This window comes from Budorcas taxicolor, chromosome 9 (genome assembly GCF_023091745.1).
Source record: "Budorcas taxicolor isolate Tak-1 chromosome 9, Takin1.1, whole genome shotgun sequence".
NCBI lineage: Eukaryota > Metazoa > Chordata > Mammalia > Artiodactyla > Bovidae > Budorcas > Budorcas taxicolor.
In genome coordinates, this window is record NC_068918.1 from 66,384,886 (window position 1) to 66,407,478 (window position 22,593).

The window sequence follows — 22,593 nt, forward strand, 5'->3', positions numbered from 1 at the left end:
TGTTATTGCCATGGGTGTTAAAGCTCTTTGTCTCTGACCCAGGAGTCTCATGTCTGCTCTCAGCATTGAAAAAATGTTGATAGGCTAATTTGTTAGCTTCTAATTGGAGTAAACTATCATATCTCTTACAGTTTTTGAAAACTTGGTGTTATACAATTGAGATATTCGAAAGAATATGGAATATATTAAATTTAGAGATATCAAGAATAATTCACTTAAATTGTAAAAGCCCTCTTAAAAGTGATTGTTTAAAGGTTGCCAGATTTATAAACAGAGTAATAAGGTTTATAAGTTGAACTGAGAAACAAAGAATAATAAGGGATTTGAATTTGTCATTCTCATAAATCAAGTATTAATTGAAAACAATCCCAATATCCTCTGGATAATTTTTTTTCTGGCAAAAAAGCCATTGCTAAGGATGTCATAAAACTCATGTGTGGGCTTAGTCACTCAGTCATGTTCAACTCTGAGGCCCTATGGACTGTAGCCTGCCAGGCTTCCCTGTCCATGAAATTTTCCAGGCAAGAATACTGGGGTGGATTGCCATTTTCTACTCTAGGGAATCTTCTGGACCCAGGGATAGAACCAGTATCTTCTGCATCTCCTGCTTTACAGGCAGATTCTTTACCACTAATGCCACCTGGGAAGCTCCATAGACTCATACAAATAATCCCAAGCTTGATCTTGGGTTTCTGTCCTATGAGAACCCATCCTAGAGATGAATTTATGTCATGAACTCTTACCTCAACCCTATTTTGAGAACACTCTCTAAAATTCCTCCTCATCAAAGTGGGCATGCCCCTTTCACATTCCCAATGTCTCTCTCTCCATCCTTTTAAAGAAAATCTGGGATGGGACTTCTGGGCTTGACCACTATCCAAGGAGAACAAAGAATGCCTAGGAAATGACACTCAGTTGGAAGAAGAAACAATTACTCTAGGAGAGCTCTCTGCTCAGAGCTGCCCACAAGCTGTTCTCTGATTATCTCCATCACTGCAACTTTGTCAAGAGTGGCTTGCTCTCTCATGCTAACTTATGGAGAAGGATAGGCAGCAGCTGTACAGAATGATAAGAAAAGCTCCCGCTCCTGTCCTCCTCACCACTTCTCCCATGATCTCAGTGGTTTTACTCTTGCTTCACTAAATTATCTGACAAATATGAATTGAACATCTGCCGTGCATTGGTTTTGTTCTAGAGAACGAAGAGACAGCTGTGGGAGCAAAACCAAGTCAAACAAAATGACAGCCCTAGTGGAGGAGGGAAAGACAAACACTTAACAAGATAAATAAGTAAACTACAGTGCATCAGGTGGTTTAAGTGCCGTGGGGGAAAATGAGGAGTAGAGAGAATTGTAATGGGTAGTCTGCAACTTTAGATTGAATGATGAGGGAAACCTGAGTGGTAAGGCAACCTTCCAGTAAATACTTGATAGAGGTGAGGGCATGAGCCTATGGATTTCCAGCACAGCTCTCCAGGAAGCAGCTGGTATAGAGGACATGGGGCAAGAGCATTTTCATTCGAGGGCCAAGCAGCGGAGTCAGTGTACTGGAGCAGAATGAGGATAGCTGAAATCAGGAAATGAGGTCTGAGAGATTACGAGCTAAGGAATTAAATCATCCAGGGTCTTGGGGACCATGAGAAGAACTCTGGGTTTTTTTTAACCTTTATGAGATGGGGAGACACTGGAGGATTAGGAGCAGAAGAGTGACATGATCTCATTTACATTTAGAAGATCACCCGGCTACCCTGCTGAGACCAGACGAGAGCGAGGCAAGAGCAAAGAGGAAGACTAGCCAGGTGGCTCTAGAAATCATCCAGATGAGAAAGGCTGTTGGCCTGGAATAAGGTAGTTGTGAGAAATGTTGTATTTTGGAGTTTAGATCCAAGAGAATTTACTGACAGATCAAATATGGGATGTGACTGAAACAGGGGAAACAAAGATGGCCCCAGAGTTTTTGGCCTGAGAACCTGTAAGTGTGGAATTGCCATTTGATCGTAGGGCAAGATCAGTGATGAGCTTCCCTAGTGGCTCAGGTGATAAAGAATCTGCCTCCAATGCAGGAGACTGGGATTCGATCCTGGGTTGGAAATATCCCCTGGAGAAGGAAATGGCAACCCACTCCAATAATCTTGCCTGGAGAATTCCATGGACAGGGGAGTCTGGTGGGTTACAGTGCATGAATTTTCAAAGAGTCGGACATGACTGAGCAACTAACACTTTCACTTTTCTTTTTCAAGATCAATGAATGCCTCAAGTCCTGCTCAACTCTGTTTGCTTCATTCTGGCCGCAACTTAGTGTGGGTCTAACAAGTCTAATTAGGATTTCATCTGACAGGCTTCACAAGTCTATCCTTCAAAAACCCAAATAATAGATATTTCAAAATGCAAAGCAAAAAAAATTGAATGATTTATTGAAAGGGATATATGTATATATATAGTTGACTCATTTTGCTATAAGTAGAAACTAACACAACTTGGTAAAGTAACTATACTCCAATAAAAATTCATTTAAAAATATAGATTTATTCAGCCCTGAAGTCTACAGGCTCTATAGTGGGATTGCTGGCGATCTCTGGGAGGGCTCGTGCCCAGGGGCACCTCCCAGGACTGCTGCTGCTGGTGCCGCTGTTCCCGAGGTGAGTCGCTGCTGACCCATATCTCCACAGGAGACCCTCCAACATAACAGGGACTGGTTAAGTATGCTGAGCCCACTGATTGCTCGTCCCAGTCAACAGCCAGCAGAGCAGCATCAGGATTCTTCTGGAAGCTTGAGTGCTCCGTGTAAAGAAGACGTGAGTGTGGAAGAGGACAACGAAGTGCTGACTCTGTTGTATGACGTGTGTCTGGACTGTTACTTTGATCCCCAGACTGGGAAATGCTATGAGTTGGTGTAATGCCTCCTTCCAGGGCAAAGAATGGCCACTCCAGGTGGAGGAGGATAGCGGTTCTGACTCTGCTAAGTTGGCATCACAATGAGTGTCTCGGACAGGCCCATGGAATTAAAAGGAGGGTGGTTCGGTGGTAAAGAATCCACCTGCCAGTGCAGAAGACACAAGAGGTGTGGGTTCAATCCCTGGGTCAGGTAGATCCCCTTGGAGCAGGAAATGGCAACTCACTCCAGTATTCTTGCCTGGAAAATTCCATGGACAGAGGAGCCTGGAGGGCTACACTCCAGGGCGTCACAAAGAGTCAGACACGATTGAGCAACTGAGCACTGAGCAAAAGAAATGAAGTTAGTTTGTACACAATGTTCAATGTTAAGACTACGTACATTCTTTTTGTGTATGCATGTGTTTTTTATAACTGTGAAGGAATTAACACAGAGACAAGATTATAAAAAACTTTATTGATTGAAATAGTGTGATAATATATTCCTAATACAATGAAGAATATGACATATCTTTGTTACAAGGTATTTTATAGTTGGTTAAGAATGCCCAAGCCATATGCCTAAGCATGAAAGCAAAAACAAAGTATAGCAAACACGAAACAAAACTTGATTCTACCTAATAACTTTCACAAGGCAACCATAACGTTTTAAAGCCAGACGTTAGGACTATTGAACTTCAAAAACTTAAATGCTGTTGGCCATGTATAATCCTTACTCCCAACCCATCCCATTGCTGTTAGTTGCCCCTCAAGAGGACAGTAAGCCCCCCAAAAAAGCATAATTCAAAAACACAGATTAAAGTAACTTTAATTTTGAGATGTATGCTCAAATTCACTTTTTATAACTTTATAGAAAAGCAGTAAGGCTAATTCTCTAGCTCTTTCTCTCTTACTACCTCCCTCCTTGCATTTCTGAATACTTTTTAATATTTATTATTGTCTAGGTGGCTCAGTGGTAAAGACTCTGCCTGCTAATGTAGGAGACTCAGGAGACACAGGTTCGATCCCTGGGTCAGGAAGATCCCCTGGAGTAGGAAATGGCAACCCAATCCAGTATTCTTGCCTGGAAAATTCCATGGAGAGGGGAGCCTGGAGGGTTACAGTCCAGTGGGGTTGCAAAGAGTCGGACACAACTGAATAACTGAGCATGCATGCATACATGTAACTGTGTAAAACCAGAAACTCTATTCTTTGGTCACATGTTGAACAATGTTTATGAGAAATTGTATAAAGTTTCTCCAATTCATATTGTTTCACAAGAAAGACAACCTTAAACACATATGCAAGGCTGAGCCCAAAGTGAGGAAGGCCACTTGAGCCCAAGGTCATAGACCTTTACTCACTGGGGACATGGAGCTGTTAGAAGACTGCTGGGGGGCTTTAATGCCCCTACAGTCTCTATCAGCACCAGCTCCTTTTCCCAATAAACCCGCCACCCATGCTATGCTTTCAGCTGCTACCTGGTCCCCAACCATCCCTCATGTCCCCAATCAAACTGTCATTCAAAAGATCCTTGTATGCAGAGATAATAAAGATTCCACTGGCAGGAGACCCTTCACTGGAAGGGCTGGGTAATGAGTGTGGTATAATTTAGAGTTAGTATAATTAAGTTATAATTTAACTTGTTGCTGAAAATTATTATACCTGATTTTGAGAATAAGGATATAGTCTTCTCAGGCAGTATTAAAAATCAAAACAAAAACAGAAAAAAAATATTAATGTGCTGCTGCTGCTGCTGCTAAGTCACTTCAGTAGTGTCCGACTCCTAGCGACCCCATGGACTGCAGCCAACTAGGACACTCCGTCCATGGGATTTTCCAGGCAAGAGTACTGGAGTGGGTTGCCATTGCCTTCTCTGAATATTAATGTGAGTATGTGCTAAATGAGGGAACTTATATCGAGTAGGCGTTCTTTGGTGTTTAGATGTTATTGTTGATAAACTATTTAGATATTAATCCAGTGATTGTGAGAAGCTTTTTAAAAATACCATTCTTATTTACATAGGGTAGAACTTTAAATAAAATATTGATTCATTAAGTAGGAATATTATATAATGGAAAATGAATGTCTTTGAAGTATATTCATATAAAATAGAAACATATGGGAAAATACTTCTTCACATAAAAATTCCACTTATGTGAAAGTTGAATTACCTATCTCATGTTAACTGTCAGTAGAGACTGCAAAAGAATTATATCTGGATCACTTGTTTGTAAAATTATTTTTAAAGATTTATTCAAGAATATTTTTTTAAAATGCCCACACTTCTTTGGTTCTTTAGTTTTTATTTAGCAGACTTGGAAGAATGGAGATTATGTTAGAGATGTTAGAGACAGAAGCAAACTTCTGTATTTCAGAGAGTCCTTTTTTCCTAACTCTTTAAATTCTGATGATTTTGGGGGTGGGGTGGGGAGAGGTGCTGCTTAAATTTAGTTTACAAATAAAATATAAAAGAAGAAAGAACTATTAAATAAAGTCCCTGAAGTATAATGGTGAACACTGTGTTAAGAAAATATAAAAACTAACATTGTAACATTGTAAATCACCTATAATTCAATTTTAAAAAAAGAAAATATAAGAATGGCTTTCAATAAGATTCTTCAAAACAAGTCATCTCATTCTCAGAGAGCTTTGAATTGCACTCTGCAGAGTATTTCAAGGACTTTCCACGCATCTCTCTCGGCTTCTCTGACTTTTTCTGTCTAACATGGGCTGGTATATCTCAGCCACTACACAGTAACCAGTGTGAGGTGAGGTAACTTTAATTTCAGCAACTCTGTGAGCTCCTTCATACACCTTTTGCTCCTGCACACAAGGGGAAAAAATGAGATGATAAACAGTTTTCAGTAAGTCATTGGCTTGCTCTGTTTTTGATAAAGCTAAGTTGTTCGTGACCACAGTAGTACTGGGCTCTAGAGCTACCTCCCAGACACATCCTCCATCTGCCGAGTCCTAGTTCCCAGACTGAGAAAGGGACAGGTCACACGGCTGCACAGGAACCACACGACTCCTTCCTGAGTGATGTCCATTGGTTGCCCCAGTGGTCAGAGTCTCTTTTTAAGAATTTGAACTGTGCAGTGAGGAGAATGGAGTAGACTTGGAGACAACTGTAGACGTGTGACTTACTTCTCCAGTTCTCCTTCCCAGTCATTATAAAACCTGGCAGCACTTTATTTCTTGCTTCCAGCTATCTTAAGATTGATCTTTGCTGCTGCTGCTAAGTCGCTTCAGTCGTGTCCAACTCTGTGCAACCCCATAGACGGCAGCCCACAGGCTCCACCATCCCTGGGACTCTCCAGGCAAGAACACGGGAGTGGGTTGCCATTTCCTTCTCCAGTGCATAAAAGTGAAAAGTGAAAGTGAAGTTGCTCAGTTGTGGGGTCGCTCTTAGCAACCCCATGGACTGCAGCCCACCAGGCTCCTCGGTCCATGGGATTTTCCAGGCAAGAGTACTGGAGTGGGGTGCCATTGCCTTCTCCGAAGACTGATCTTTACCTCCTAGTAAAAATCCTCCTCTCCCCTCCACTTTCCTATTTGAACCAGTTTGAATGGATTTCCATTGTTTTTATAGCCAAAGGAACCCTGTCTTAGATGGATATCAAAAAGGGGAACATTCAGTTAACCACCAGACCAAAATAAAGGCACCAATGGGAGATTATAATATCATAGCAAAATTGGCACAAATATGTAATGCTCTGATCCAAAAGCCACTTTAAAAGGTGTATAAAGATTCCATAAAAATGAGTATTTGTGACCATCAAATGGAATTGAATATTGTTAATATCAATCTTTAGATATAGAGGGAAGATCAAATGGAAACCAACTGAGAGATTAAAAAGGTGTAAGCGTGCACACAATTCTGATGGTGATGGTAACCATCAACTGCTTATCAATGAGGGTGAAAGGGAGAAGGAACTAAAAAAAGATAACGAAAAATGAGAGGGGGTAGAGTAGCAAAAGACAGGACCTGCTCCATGACTAGAATTTTGCTTAAACAAAAGAAAAATACCAAGAAAAAATACTAAATTTATCCATCTGAACTTACCTTTTCCAGTGAATTGTTTATTATGAAGACTCGATATACTAGCTCATAGTATTCCATTGACACATTTTCCCCTTTTTGGTCTCTGTATGGTAAGTTGGGAGCATGGAGATTTACCAACAAAGATCCGTTAATGTGGGTTATATTCATGACTGGAGGATCTATTTTTGCTGAAAGAAAAGGAAATTTTGACAAATCACTAAAAATGTAATATTTCACATGAACACATAATAACAAATCATTATTAAATTCAGGGATCAGGCAAAAGTTATTACGGAGGGATACTGCTAAGTCGCTTCAGTCGTGTCCGACTCTGTGTAACCCCATAGACTGCAGCCCACCAGGCTCCGTCGTCCCTGGGGTTCTCCAGGCAAGAACACTGGAGTGGGTTGCCATTTCCTTCTCCAATGTATGAAAGTGAAAAGTGAAAGTGAAGTTGCTCAGTCGTGTCTGACTCTTTTCCACCCCATGGACTGCAGCCTACCAGGGATTTTCCAGGCAAGAGTACTGGAGTGGGGTACCATTGCCTTCTCCTGGAGGGATACTGGTGACACTCAAAATATAGATATCTGAGAAGTTTCTTTGAAGAGGATTTTTTATTTGCAAAGACTGATGTATTCTGAATCAGCTTTAAGAGGATATTAATCCACCACTTCCATAGCCTGCAGTGATTGTTTCAGAAAATGAACTATAAAAAGTTATTTGGGTGAATATTCTTGGTGTAAGGCAAATATTTTGTAGGCCCTTAAAGAGGTAAAATTTCAAAGCAGCATTAAAATCATTCGAAGACTTGTTTGTATAAGATTATTTCAATGGAACTATGTTATATACTATAGAGTAGCTGGAGAAGGATTGAGAGAGAATTTTTGTTTCTTGAATTTTGGTGTCAGTAATCAGATGATCATTAACTAGGAAAGAAAACCAAATAAACTGTCACTTTAATTTCCCCCAGGTTAACTATTTGAGGGCAGGGTTTAAGGTCAGTTTAATTTAATTTAGCAAGTTAAATTCATTTAGTAATTCTAAATGAATTAATTCATTAATTGATTTTGTTGTTGTTTTCTTGTTTGGCATTCATCATGTGTTTTTAGTTTGTAGATTTCTATCTTTTATAATTCTTGAAAATAAGCCATGATCAATAAATTTATAGAGAGATAAATTGATATAGAGATCGGGATACATATGCTTTTATTCTAGAATTTCAGTTCAATATCTGTCACTATTTCTTATTTCATTTTTCCATGTCTTAATTTCTTTTTTATTTTTCCATCTTTCTTTCTCAGTATTTTGAATGGTTTCTTCAGATCTGTCTTCTACTCCATTGATTTAAGAGTTGGAGACCAGATAGCAACTGAACAAGAACAGCATTTCTAAACTGATCTTTGCGTGTGTGCGTGCTAAGTCACTTCAGTCATGTCCGACTCTTTGTGACCCCATAGACTGTAGCCCACCAGGCTCCTCTCTCCATGGGATTCTCCAGGCAAGAATAGTGGAGTGGGTTGACATTTCCTTCTCCAAAACTGATCTTTAACTCCTCTTAAAATCAAATTTTTAATTTAATTGATTATATATTTTTGTTTCTATGAGTTCAATTCGAGTACTTTCCAGTCTGTTTGGTCTTAGTAATATTTTGTCCTTTGATTGTGTTTTTATTCTCCTGTATTATTTCTTTAAACTTATTTATTTTATTATCTGCTTTCAATAATACGAATCCTTAAAGCGTTGGTCCAGCCAAGTGCTTGTTTCTTACAAACTTGCTCGTGTTGATCTGCTTCCTTGTGTTTTTATTGTGAACACATGTTGAAAGTTGGTACTCATTTTTGTTGCTTTGGTTTGAAGTTTTAAACTTTAAATAAACTTAAAAAAATCAACCTATAAAATAGATGCAGACAAATAAATCATGACAATATGGCTAAACAAATCTTTACAGATAAACACCCCTGTACAGCTACCACCCAGACAAGAACAAGGACATTACCAGCGCTCCAGAAAACTCCATGTTTTCTCCAATTACCTAACCCCAGAGAAAAACCACAATTGTCCTAGCTTTTATTTCCATGTACATTTGTTTTTGGAATCATGCAATATACACTTTTTTGTCTGTCTGGCTTGTTTAACTCTTTCACTTTTATTTGTACATATATAATTATGGGCTGAATTATGCCCCACCTCAGACTCAGAGGTTGAAGTCCTATCCTTAGCACCTCAGGATATGACTGTATTTGGAGACAGGATCTTAAAAAAACACTGTTAAGATAAACTGAAGTCATATGGGTGATCCCTAATCCAGTGACTGGAATCCTTATAAGACTGAATACAGAGGGATGACCGTGCAAGGACACAGTGAGTGAGGTGGTCAAGGAGCATGGCTTCACAAGAAACCAAACCTGTGGATACCTTGATCTTGGATGTCTAGCCTCCAGAACTGTAGGAAAATAAACTTTTGTTGTTTGAGCCACCTAGCCTGTGGTACTTGGCTATGTCTAACACATACATATCCATCCATGATGCATGTATCAGGAATTTGTTTTTTTGATTGCTGTGTGGTATTTAACTGCATGAATAACACAGTTCATCCATTGTGTTATTCACAGACTCTTAGTTTGTTTTTAGTTTTTGGATATTCTGAGTAAAGTTTAATGAACATTCTTTTGTATGTAGTTTGGGAAACAAGCATTTTGTTGGGACTATAACTAAGGGTGAAATTTCTGGGTGATAGAGTTGACATATGTTTAATTTTTATAAATACTTACATTTTTTCCACAGTAAAGACACCATTTTTATTCCCATCAGCAGTATATGAAAGATTCTGTTTTTCACTTGACATTATTATATTTTAAAAAGTTTAATTTTGGTCATTCTAGTAAGTGTGTAGTACCAGTTAATTGTGTTTTAAAGTTGCATTTCCTGCTGACTAGTGGAATTTCATGTTTATTGGCCATTTGAATGTTCCCTTTTGTGAAAAGACTGTTCAAGTCTTTTGCCCCTTGTTATTAATGTGTAAGAGTTCTTTGTACATTCTGGACATAGCCCTTTTTCAAAAACATGCATTGTGAATATTTTTTCTCTGTGGCTTGCATTTTCATCATTTTAATGTTATATTTTAATAATCAGAAGTTCATAATTTTAGTGTAGTCCAATTTATCAGTCATTTCCTTCTTCATTAGTACTTTTGGGGGTCTACCTATCTCCAAATCATAAAAATATTCTTCCATGTTATTTTACAGTGGTGGTTTAGTTGCTGAAGTTGTTTCCAACTCTTGCAAGCCCATGGACTGTAGCCCACCAGGCTCCTCTGTCCATGGGATTTCCCTGAGCCATCAGGGATTCCCATGTTATTTTATAGAAGTCAGCAAAAGTTTTCTGTAAAGGGCCAGATAATAGATATTTAGGCTTTGTGGGCCATATATGGGGCTTCCCAGCTGCCTCAGTACGTAAAGAACCTGCCTGCCAATGCAGGAGACATAAGAGATGTGGGGTCAACCTCTGGATTGGGAAGATGCCCTGGAGGAGGGCTTGGCAACCCACTCCAGTATTCTTGCCTCGAGAAACCTATAGACAGAGGAGTCTGGAGGGCTACAGTCCATAAGGTCCCAAAGAGTCAGACATGACGGAAGTGGCTGGGCATGCACACGCATACATGAGCCATATATGTCTCGTTGTAACTGCTTGACTTTACCATTGGTGAGTGAAAGCAGTCACAAACAAAGTGTAAATGAATGGGGGTGACTTTGCTCCAATAAAATGTGATTTTATAGAAACAGAAGTAGGTCAAGTTTGGCCCACAGTCTGTAGTTGCCAAGTTTTACTGTTTTCACTTCACCATACTTGATTTTGAAAATGAGGGATGTAGGGGACCAAGATTTCTTATTTTTCCAATTGATCCAGTCTCCTTCATTAAAAAGGACAGTGGTTACTCTACTGAATGGCACCATGGACATGGATCACACAACCTCATCTGTGTAGTGCTGCTTCTGAACTTGGGTCTGAGCATTTGCTTCTGCAAGGTATCCCATGGCACCGTCAGCCTGGTACAGCCTCAAAGTGGTGTTTTCTGGAACATAAGGTTGTATGCATTTGAATCTCAAAACTTTCTGAATTTAGGAAACATTTGATTCCTAACAGTCAAGACTGAAACGTACACCTTTCTTTGTTTCTCTAAAGGGCTTTTCCCTAGTCTGCACTTTTATTGAGAGTAGAGCCCTATGTGGGGGCAAGAATTTCTGGGAGTACACTCCCCACGCTGTGCTGGCTATGACATTGTCTTCTGTTCAGGGAATGGCTGTTTCCCCTCCCAGGGTCTAGTTACTACTAGTTACTAAATTGGGCAAATGTCCTCAGGGCAGTGGGACTTCACTTTGTTTCTTCTCTGGTTTCTAGCTGCGCTGTTTTGGCACCTGGGGATTTCCTTCCTTTTCTTTCATGTTCCTCTATAGAGTTAAGAGAATGTGGTATATTATATTCAGAATTTCTAAGCTTCTTAGCAAAGGGGGATTCATTTTAATTTGTAACCAAAAAATTGTTAATTCACTTTTCAATTATGTTGGAAACTTTGCCCAATTGCCTGAAGAAGGAATTCTTGTTTGTTTACGTTTTAATCATGCAAAGTGGTTGATATTTAATTCTGTTTATGGTTTTCATGCTCCAAATTCTGGTGACCGTAGACCTCCTGCCTATCACTTGAAAGATGAGAAGCATGAGTCAGTTTTGTAGGCCAGTATGATATGTATAGGGCTTCCTGGTAGCTCAGCTGGTAAGGAATCTGCCTGTAATGCAGGAGACCCCGGTTCAATTCCTAGGTTGGGAAGATCCCCTGGACAAGGGATAGACTACCTACTCTAGTATTCATGGGCTGCCCTTGTGGCTCAGACTGTAAAGAATCTGCTTGCAATGTGGGAGATCTGGGCTTGATCCCTAGTTTGGGAGGATCCCCTGGAGGTGGGCATGGCAACCCACTCCAGTATTCTTGCTTAGAGAATCCCCATGGCAGAGGAGCCTGGGGGGCTACAGTCCATGTGGTCACAAAGAGTCGGACATGACTGAGTGACTAAGCACAGCATAGCACGATATGCATAACTGATTTTCTCCTAGTAATATTTGTTCTTTCTGGCCTAAGTTATGACTGTTAAAGAATTTTCCTTGAATCATGTGCATACAGGCCTCGTCCTTTGAATGTATCGACTTATTATTTTAGATTCTGGTTGTTTGATGTGTTATTTGATCCTACATACAGATGAAGCACATACTGTCAAGCACTGGCCTAGGAACACCAGAGAACCTGACTTACAGACTTCCTAAGGGCTCCTGATCTGTGATCTGTGATGGAGGAATCTGTGACTCAGAGACCATTATCAGCCTTTTCACTGGACTGCGATTGTGTTACAATGGCCAGTTTAAGATACTTGATCTCATAGCACTGTTTTATTCATTGACTTCTCTCTCCTTGAGATAGTCACAAATAATGCCGTCCCCTGATTTCCTCCTATGTCTTTGGCTGTTTCTTTTCAGTCTCCTTTTAAGATTTATCCTCCCTTTCTTTAGGATTGACTGGTTGGGTCTCCTTTCAGTCCAAGGGACTTTCAAGAGTCTTCTCCAACACCACAGTTCAAAAGCATCAATTCTTTGGCACTCAGCTTTCTTTATAGTCCAACTCTCACATCCATACATGACTACTGGAAAAACCATAGCCTTGACTAGAAGGACCTTTGTTGGCAAAGTAATGTCTCTGCTTTCTAATATGCTGTCTAGATTGGTCATAACTTGGTAATCCCTGGGGACTCAGAATACTACTTGTGAACACAAAATGGATCAAAGATTTAAATGTAAGAGCTAAACTATAAAACTCTTAGAAGAAAACTTAGGATAAGTCTTCATAGCCTTAGATTTGGCAAAGGATTCTGAGATATAATGCCAAAAGCATGAGCAACAAGAGAAAAAATAAGTGGACTTGACTTCATCAAAGTTAAATACTTGGGGCTTCAAATGATGCCATCTAGAAAGCTCAAAGAGAAAACACATAATGGGAGAACATACTTGAAAATCACATATCTGATAAGATATTGTTGTCCATAATACATAATAAACTTCAAACTCAGTGATTAAAAACAAAGCATTCAATTTCAAAATGGGCAAAGGGTCTGAAGAGACAGTTCTCCAAGGGAGATATGCCAAAGGCCAATAAACACATGAAAAGATGCTCAATATCACTAATCATCAGGGAAATGCAAATCAAAATCACACGAGAGACCACTTCATATCCACTAGGACTGCTATAATCAAAGAGTCAGATAGTGGTGCTGAGGATGTAGAGAAATAGGAATCCTCATACTCTGCTGATTGGAATGGAAAATGGTGCATCTGCTTTGGAAAACAATGCAGCATTTCCTCAAATGATTAAACAGAGTTATAAGATGACCAAGTGATTCCGCTTCCAGGTATATACCCAGGAGAATTAAAACATGTCAACCCAAAAACTTGCATATGAGTGTTCACAGGTACTCTATTCATAGTAGCATAAAGGTGGAAATAACTCAAACAACCATGCATCAACTGAGGAAAGTATAAACAAAATGCAGTGTATTCAGGTACTGCAGTGTTTTTCAGCAGCAAGAAGAAATGAAGTACTGATATACATTACAACATTAATGAATCTTGAAAACATTACATGCTAAATGAAAAAGCCAGTCACAAAAGATCACATATTATGTGATTCTATTCATATGAAATATGACCAATAAATGGTGCTATTTCTTCCATGGACAGAATTCACTGGTCTAGGATACAGGAAGTAAAAAATGGAGGGGCAATTCTCACTTTTAAACACAGTGAACGATTCATCAAATGGTTTGTTTCCCATACACTTGATCCTTTCCTTCTTCTGGGTTATAACAACAACAGTTTCCAAGAATTGGAAGTTAAGGCTGCCTCCTGATGGTTGGGAGATTTTTACGCTATTTAACCAACAAGGAGGAAAAGAGGTCCTTGTGTTGTCTAGGGTGACTGGTTCCAATTATCAAAGTGAAATAGAGCTGTTATAAATACATTGGGGTCAAATATGCTAGGTATCCTCAGAAGTGCTTCTTAGAACTCCTATTTTCAGAGATAAAAATTAATGTAGGCTATGTTAAACTAATAGAAGAAAGATCAAAAGGACACAAACTCCTGAAAAATGAAAGGCTGAGTGCTGGCTGAAAAGAAAGCAGACGTTGAGTTAATCATGAGAGGAGAAGTTAAAAATATTAACTACAGCTTCATGACTAGTTGCATTGTGAGGACTATAATATCTGTATTTTTGTTCTTGTTTTGTTCTGCATATCTTTGTACATACACGTTAGACACATTTTTCTCATATATTTTGTCTACTATTTTATATGAAGTCCATTAGTTTTTTAAAAATAATTTTCATCATAAGTTAAATAATACATTATTCTGAGATTATGACTAAATTAGAAGCAGAACAAACATTATTGAGAATTGGATACAAGAGAGTATTTTGGATCTCTTGTTTTGGAGAAGTAACTAAAAGCCTTAATTTTCTCAATAGAAAAACTGTCTAATGTATATTTTCAAGAATGTAACCCTCATGCTTAGGAAGGGCAATATGAATCCTTTCTGCTATATAAAAATACTTTCTTTTCTAGATGGCAACGTCCTGGCAGTAGGATGGAGTGTCAGCTTCGTAATCAGAGGCAGCCCATTTTGAATCCCAACTTGGCTTATATAGGCTGTGAGACCTGGGCTATTTCCAAAGAGTCTGTCCCTTGATTTCCTGGACAGTAAACGAGAACAGTAAAACCCATCTGCTAGGGTTGTTCTGAGAATGAGATCAAATGAGATGATGGTGTGCACCTCAGCAAAGCCCAGGACCTGGTAGCTAGCTAGCCAGGCTCCATGAGGGCTATTGAAGGTCAGGGAAAGCAAATGCAAAGAAATGCCATGGAACTCACTTTCCCACCATGGAGTGAACCGCTGTGTCATGGTCCAGCTTGAGTGGATCCCAGCCAGAGTTGTCTTTACTCTCCCATAATAAGGTTCCCATATATCTGACGTTTCATTGGTAAGGTCACAGAAGAACTCTCGAATCCCCCAGCAGTTCTCTTTATTTTTCCACTGTCTCTCTCCATACCTAGAGACAAAAGAAGACAAAATCTGAGTTCCTTTATTCCACTGGAGAAGTCTTCAGTTTTTTTTCAGTCTATTCAGTTTTCAGACTGGTTGGCATTTGTCCTCCAATATCATCAACACCCCTGTGAAAGCTGACAGTTGCTCCTAAGTCTCTTTAAATGTTTTTTTCTTTTTGTTAATAAAAGTGCTATCTTGTTGAAAGATAAATTCAAGCCTGATAAGCTTCTGTCCCTAGCATAAGGGTTTTTGAGTTTTTAGTACTTAGGCAAGCTTTTCTTCTGGTGTCTGAACCAACTTCCATTTTTGACTACGTCCTTCAGCCTCCTGGGGTTTCAGTGCTTTGTGGTTTTCCTCACTTCTCATCAGCCTGCTGTTGAGTAATGCGGCTGGTTCTGAGAAGTTGCTACCACTTTTCATCTCAGGTGATGTTTACTCAACACCTAAGGCCAATCTCTTTTTTTGACAACTGATCAGGGGTGGTAGTGAGGGTTAGCTGAGTTTTGCAATTAGAGGGTGGGAGAGAGGGAGGAGAACCCAAGAAAAGAACATAATGTGTCAAAGAGTCAGATACAGTAATTCAGCCTAACACTCTGGGATGGTGTAACAGCAAAAGGGAAGATTATTAGTCACAGATCAGAGAAAACGCAGTCAGGTGATGGTGGGAACAGAGGAGGGATTAGATGCTGGGGAGAAAAGCCCCCAAAATATTTGCTGAAGGACTTGAAATATAATTCTATAGTCATATAAGGAGGAACATTGATGGTATTTGTACTCTGCAAACTATATGTTGACAATAGTTTCATTATATCAAAAGATACCATATGGGCAGAAACAATAACATATATCGAACACAATTTAATGTTTTCTAACATTTATTGATGAGACATTGTCTTTGCTAGCTAAATTTAGCTGTAATGACTGGCTTATTTTTTTGGTGTAATACCTCATCTTTTGTCCTATTCCAGAGGGACAAATCCATGAGTATATCTGTCTAACAGGGATATATCCATGAGTATATCTATGAGATATCTAACAGTATATCCATGAGAACTGGATAGACCCAAAGCAAAAAATTTCAAAAATATAAATCTGCATCGTGCTACTGAAAATACCACATAGGTAAGAAGGGATCCAGATATTCTGAATTTTATACAAGTCTGGGAGCTCTATTTAAGAAAAAGAATTAGAACTATGAAATTCTTCTATGGGGCCCTAAAGTCTAATCTTCATTAATTTCATGGTAAAAACAACTTCTAATCCACTGTTTATATTTAACCACAAATAGGCTCATTTTGGACATGTTTATACTGCCTAAAAGGGAAGCATAAAAAGATCATCGATCCCCACTTCCTATATGCAAGGAGAGTTTTCAAAATAGATGCACAAGTCTATTTTAGAAGTGGAGAAATTTTATGATAAAGATTCATAAAGTTTATAATTGCTGCACAAAACATGTTGAAAAAAGCCACCAAGACTGAGAAACTTTTGGAGATAGTCCTTCTGAAGTTAGAGAGATTGATTAATGGAAAAATTTGACCTTGAATCTATCCCATGCTAGAGAGACAGGAATGAATTTATGGCATAAAAACTGCCATTTTGGTCCATAGCTGCATCCGATCTTCTGAATTTCTAATAGAAAACCATAAAAGCTAAACAGTAATATTGCCTGCCTCGTGTTCAACTAGCATCTCAATCTATGAAAGAGAAGGTAGAGCCTCAATTCCCACCTTGTACTCCACCGCCCCACCATGTCCAGAAAAAGATGTGTGAAGGGGAACATCTGCTATCGGCAAATCAGAAACTTCTGTTCCCAGGCCTTGATCCAGGAAAGGAGTAGATTATATCTGAGTTTTTGCATGGATCCATCAGAATTAGCCTGAAGATCATGCAAGAGGAACATGCTGTGGTGTGTTCCAATTTGCGTTCATGCTTACAGGAGGCATTCTGTTTTAAAAGGACTTTTCAGAAAGCTGTGATACATATACACAATGGAGTATTACTCAGCCATTAAAAAGAATACATTTGAATCAGTTCTAATGAGGTAGATGAAACTGGAGCCGATTATACAGAGTGAAGTAAGCCAGAAAGAAAACATCAATACAGTATACTAACACATATATAGATGGAATTTAGAAAGATGGTAACGATAACCCTGAATGCGAGATAGCAAAAGAGACACAGATGTATAGAACAGTTTTTTGGACTCTCTGGGAGAGGGAGAGGGTGGGATGATTTGGGAGAATGGCATTGAAACATGTATAATATCATATAAGAAACGAATTGCCCGTCTAGGTTCTATGCAGGATACAGGATGCTTGGGACTGGTACACTGGGATGACCCAGAGAGATGGTATGGGGAGGGAGGTGGGAGGGGGTTTCAGGACTGGGAACACGTGTACACCTGTGGAGGATTCATGTTGATGTATGGCAAAACCAATGCAGTATTGTAAAGTAAAATTTAAAAAATTAATTAATAATTTTAAAAAATAAAAAAATTAAAAAAATAAAAGGACTTTCCTAAATAGCAAACTCACCCTAAATTTAAAAAGACTTTTAATTGAAAATGTACTTTACACACTCACTTCCACGTGTCCCACAACTTCTTTTTCAACTATCAATAGCATCAGTTTAATTGAGATTGAATACATATTATATGCTAAACAAGTCGCTTCTAGCACTCAGTGGACAAATGTATAGTAAGAGTCAATTGTGAAGCTGAAGGCTGAGCCTGTGAGGCCTCAGTGAGGTCTCCTAGGGACGAAGTACCTCCCTCCACAGACTTCACGTCATCATGCATTCTGTGTCACCTTCAGGGGAGACACTCTCTTGCCCCTATCTCTGCTTCTTCTCAACCCTTTTGAAACTGACAAAAGCTCAGATCCTGATACACCATCGCGTTCTAGGGCATGGAATCTCAGCAGCCCTCTACTAGCTGGAGGAAACTCAGACTACTTACACTTTATACTGCACAAAATAGATACTGTTGTTCCCAAGACAAGCCCTCCCAGGCTGCCAGTGCAAAATGTTGTGAAAATTTCGGGATTGAAAATGGACTCGTTGAGGTTTCAGAGACTCGTTGGCTGGCTGAGTTTCTAAAATAACAAGAAGAGAGACAAAACTGAACATTGATACAAGCACCATTGTCATTAGCCATAACTGGCAGTGTAGTAATATCTCCACTGGGATTCTTTGGAAGAGCTGCTATAAGAGCAGGTGGTAGAAGTGGAGCCCAGAAATCAACATTTTGGATCTTTGATGTGATGGATTTTGATGCATGCTAAAGTCTCAAAACAGTTGTGATCCAGACTGTAAAAACATATGTGCTAATCTCCCACATCACTCCTAAACTGGAGAGGAAGTAACAGTAGTGAGAAGATACTGTCTTTTGATCTGTCCCTGGTGGTGATGAAATATAATGACTGAGATGCCCATCTTCCTAGGAGGCCTTGTATTACCACCCCTCAAGGTTTCACCTGGGATCAGCTTGGCCTCCAGGACCTCACTCTAGCACTCATTCCTCCTTTCTCTGGTTTTTCCTCCATCTCCAGGTCCTGCCTCATTGTCTTCTGCCTGTCTAGTTGACCTGGCTTTATTCCATGTAGGCTGCATCTACTCCTGAGTAGATCCTCTTACCTGCCTGTGTCTTGGTTCCAAGTGCCCCAGCATAATTGCTCAGGTGACTGGTTTAAGCTATGGAGGGAGACTGCCCGTGCCAGGAACTTCCCTGAGAGGCATCTCATCAGGGGTCATGACGGGAATGGGCATTATTTCACACTGGCACAGTTTGTGCTTTCTTGCTCAATTAATGGGATGTGAGAGCTCAGTCTCACCAGCCTTTAGTCTGCTGGAGATAAAAGATCTTTGACAATTTTTTTTCTGGAGTCTGAAGGAAACCAGAATATATCACCCCCAGAAATGTCTCTTTGACATAAAAATTATTTTGAGCTGAAGGCAATTGAGAAGCAGCAAATGCAGTAAAAGCTTTCTTGATCCCCTCCTTTTCTGCCTAAATGCTATGCTATGCTGTTGCTCAGTCATGTCCAACTCTTTGTGACCCCTGACTGTAGGCTGCCAAGCTCCTTTGTCCATGGAATTCTCCAGGCGAGAATACTGGAGTGGGTTGCCGTGCCCTCCTCCAGGGGATCTTCCCAACCCAGGGATTGAACCCAGGTCTCCTGCATTACAGGTGAATTCTTTACCCTCCGAGCCACCAGGGAAGCCGGCATATAAATTCTTCTTTTACTTTTACTGGAGACAGACTCTTACCGGCCCAAAGAAAACACTAGAAGAATCTGCAAATGAAACTTCTCCATTAGTTTCCTCCCATGTATTTACTTTCCCACAGATTGCCACCTTTGGAAGCCTAGAACTGCTCTCCTTTGTCTTGTCATATTTGCACAGGTGTATCATTCCTTGTTGAAGATGCTACAGAAGCTGGGACTTTCAGATGCCATTTTGAGTTCATCTTCGTTTAAGTTCCTCACTAGTGACGTGCTGTGTATGCACTCATAAACAGTTTTTCTTTTATTAATCTTTTTGCTAGAGTCCTAGTTGACTTTTTTACTGAATAAATTCATCATGTAACATTGTGTAAGCAAAAAAAATGAAGAGAGTACCAGATGAAAACGTAAAAGAGGCAGAATTAAAGCTTTGCCTTCCTGACGGGCCCAGCGTTTCTGCTGAAGGATAGGAGATAGGCAGAAGCAGGAGTCAGGAAGCATGTCTCCCCCGCCTGTCTCTTCCTCATCTTCTATCACTTGCCCCCTGGCTTCTCCAGAGTGTCCTCCTTTCTCCTGCTCTACCATGCTGGGCGTGGCCCCATCTGAGGTCTCTGTATTGGCCCTTTCCTTTTCCTCGAATACTCTTCTCTGGATTTCCACAAGCCTCATTTCTTCACCCCCTTCAAGTCTTTGCTCAAATATCATTCAAAGGGAAGTGAATATTTTGATGCCTATGATCTCTGCTCTGAACTTTCGAAATTTGTTATTCTCGGGGCTTCCCCGGTGGTCCAGTGGTTAAGAATCCCCCAGCCAATGCAGGGGACACAGGTTTGATCTCTGGCCTGGGAAGATGCCACATGTTGTGAGGCAACTAAGCCCGTGCACAATTACTGAGCCCACATACCCTAGAGCCCACGCCCCACAACAAGAGAAGCCATCACAATGAGAAGGCCATGTACTGCAGCTAGACAGCAGCCCCTGCTCACTGCAGCTAGAGAAAGCCTGCAAGCAGTGAGGAAGACCCAGCACAGCCAAACATAAGTAAATAAATAAGACATGTGTTATTCTCTAATGAGTAAGGCTGCTTCCTTAGGTATTTATTTTTACCAACCAAATAGTGTCAATGCTGGTTTTTGTTTATTTTTTACTTTTTTGGACTTCCTTTCATCCAAAGTACAGGAACATATCTCTTGGAAAGAGTCAAATGCCATGATTGGTTTCGCTCATACAAGTCACTATTGGATCAATCATATTTAGCACATAAAAACTTTGAAAGTTTTCAGGAGTTGATAGGAAGTGATAGGCACAGTTTCCTAAAGACCCTGCCTACAGTTGATCTGCTATCCTGAAAACAAATGGTCCAGTGTCCTTTATCTCGTCTGTCTTCAGGCTTCTTCTCTCATTTTTGTAACACCGTTGGTAAGCACCATCAAAGAAAATAACAAGCCTTCTGTGCAAAACACCGCAGGTCTTTTACCTGCAAGAACTCATTGAATTTGCCCAGCTCACCTATGAAAAGGATAATATTATGGCCTTTCTCTTGCAGACCAAAATCCAAGCCTTGGGGAGGTGAAAGAGCTGGCAAAGTGGCAGACAGTGAAGCTGATTTTATACCAATGCTGTCTGGCTCCAGAGCCTGCCTCTCAGTGGCTACAGCAAACCAAGAGCAAAGCCTGGGGGGACAGGAGCCAATGGAGGAGGCAGAACAGTGAGAAGTCAAAGATAGTCCTCCCTTTTGCCCTCTTCCTCCTCTTCCTGGCTGGCATTCAGAAAACACATTTTGAATATTAACCATCTATCAGGCACTGTGCTCAGAGCTTCATCTCTTTTTTCACTCTTACAACCACCCAATAAGGTAGAGTACTTTTATCAGTACGTTTTACAGATGGGAAAACTGAGGTCTAAAGAAGTTGTGTGATTTGCCTAGGGTCGGTAAGATGCAGCACCTAAGTCATTTTGGTGGCACTTAATTCCTGTCATATTCTTTTAATTGAATCCTTGGTATGACCAAAGACCAAAGGCATAGTCTACCCAAATCCACACATTTCTGGGAAATGGAGGCTTGAGTTGTGTTTAAATTATCAGTCACTGGGCAACTGTAGAATGCTGGGAAAGCTACTTGAGCCACTGACACTGAAAGGTACACATCTGTTAACTGGGGCCCCCCGTGGTTTTGCTCAGAGGTAAGCTGGGGTGACAAGATGCTCTCTGTTCTTGAAGACTTCTCCATGAATGCCAATAGCAAATTCTCACATGTTGTTTATGATCTATTCTATGCTAGGCACGGTGCTAAGCACTTGGCATATATTATTAACTCATTTAATCCTCACAGTGACCTGCAATCCCCATTCTACAGATGGAGTAATCGAGGCAGAGGCGGTTTAAGCCAATCAGCCCAGTTTTTCTAGATAATAAAGAGATAGAGTTGAAATCCAGGTTCAGGCAGTCTGGTTTAGGAGCTCTGCTTGTCCCTTGAAGTTGAAAGAAATGCTAAGGAGACAGAGAAGGGTGTGTATTTGTCCTGTGTGGAGTTTTTTGAACCCACTAGAGTGCTTCCTCTTTAGTAGCTACTCATGAAGTCTGCATGTATTTATCCAGGCTATAGAGGGAAACTGGGCTTCCCAGGTGGCAGGCAAAGAACCTGCCTGCCAACGCAGGAGACTCAAGAGACATGGGTTTGCTCCCTGGGTCAGGAAGATCCCCTGGAGGAGGGCATGGCAACCCACTCCAATATTCTAAACTTAGCTCACTGAGAAACGGACCCCATGTCTGTTCTGACCAATTTGTGACAAGAGAGAGCTGAAATCTTTACAAAGCCCAGAAGGGCGCGACTGCCATGTCTAACAGTCCCCTGGAGCAGACTCTGATGACAACACTGAGAAATCAGGAAGAAAGGAAGCACTTACCTACCACACCAGGCAGGAGGACACTGAGGAGCAAGCCTAGAAAGCAATATTTCGGTGTCATGGTCGCAAGTGTGACTGGTCGGGTGGCCAGCGTTCACCTCAATGAGACGACCGCGCTGGACAAGAGAGGGAACCAGAATCCTCTCGCTCAAAGATCCCCTTTTGGTTTTAACCATGCTTCTTGAAGTAAATACAATTTCATCCTGTTCGTGTATTATCATTTGAGAGGAATAAGTATTATGAATCATTTCAAAAATATTGTCAGTTAAGTCACTTTAATGTTGGGTTGGTGGGCCGGGGGCAGGTAGGGTGAAGAATTATGCAAGGTTCTTGCAGGTGAGTGGAGGAGGCCTAAACGGCATCTGGCAGAGGGGGCAGAGGGGCTGCCAGTGACTCTGAGTAACGGGCTTG

General features: G+C 40.4%; 1 protein-coding gene across 1 annotated transcript; it reads right to left on the reverse strand.

Annotated features, from left to right (window-relative positions):
* Positions 1-5,545: 5,545 nt before the first annotated feature.
* On the reverse strand, positions 5,546-22,243 carry IL22RA2 (interleukin 22 receptor subunit alpha 2). Its single transcript, XM_052646026.1, has 5 exons — positions 22,183-22,243; positions 18,013-18,148; positions 14,879-15,057; positions 6,936-7,102; positions 5,546-5,695 (listed from the first exon to the last, which is right to left on the reverse strand). The coding sequence occupies exons 1-5, from the start codon at positions 22,241-22,243 to the stop codon at positions 5,546-5,548; spliced, it is 693 nt and encodes a 230-aa protein (XP_052501986.1).
* Positions 22,244-22,593: the final 350 nt, after the last annotated feature.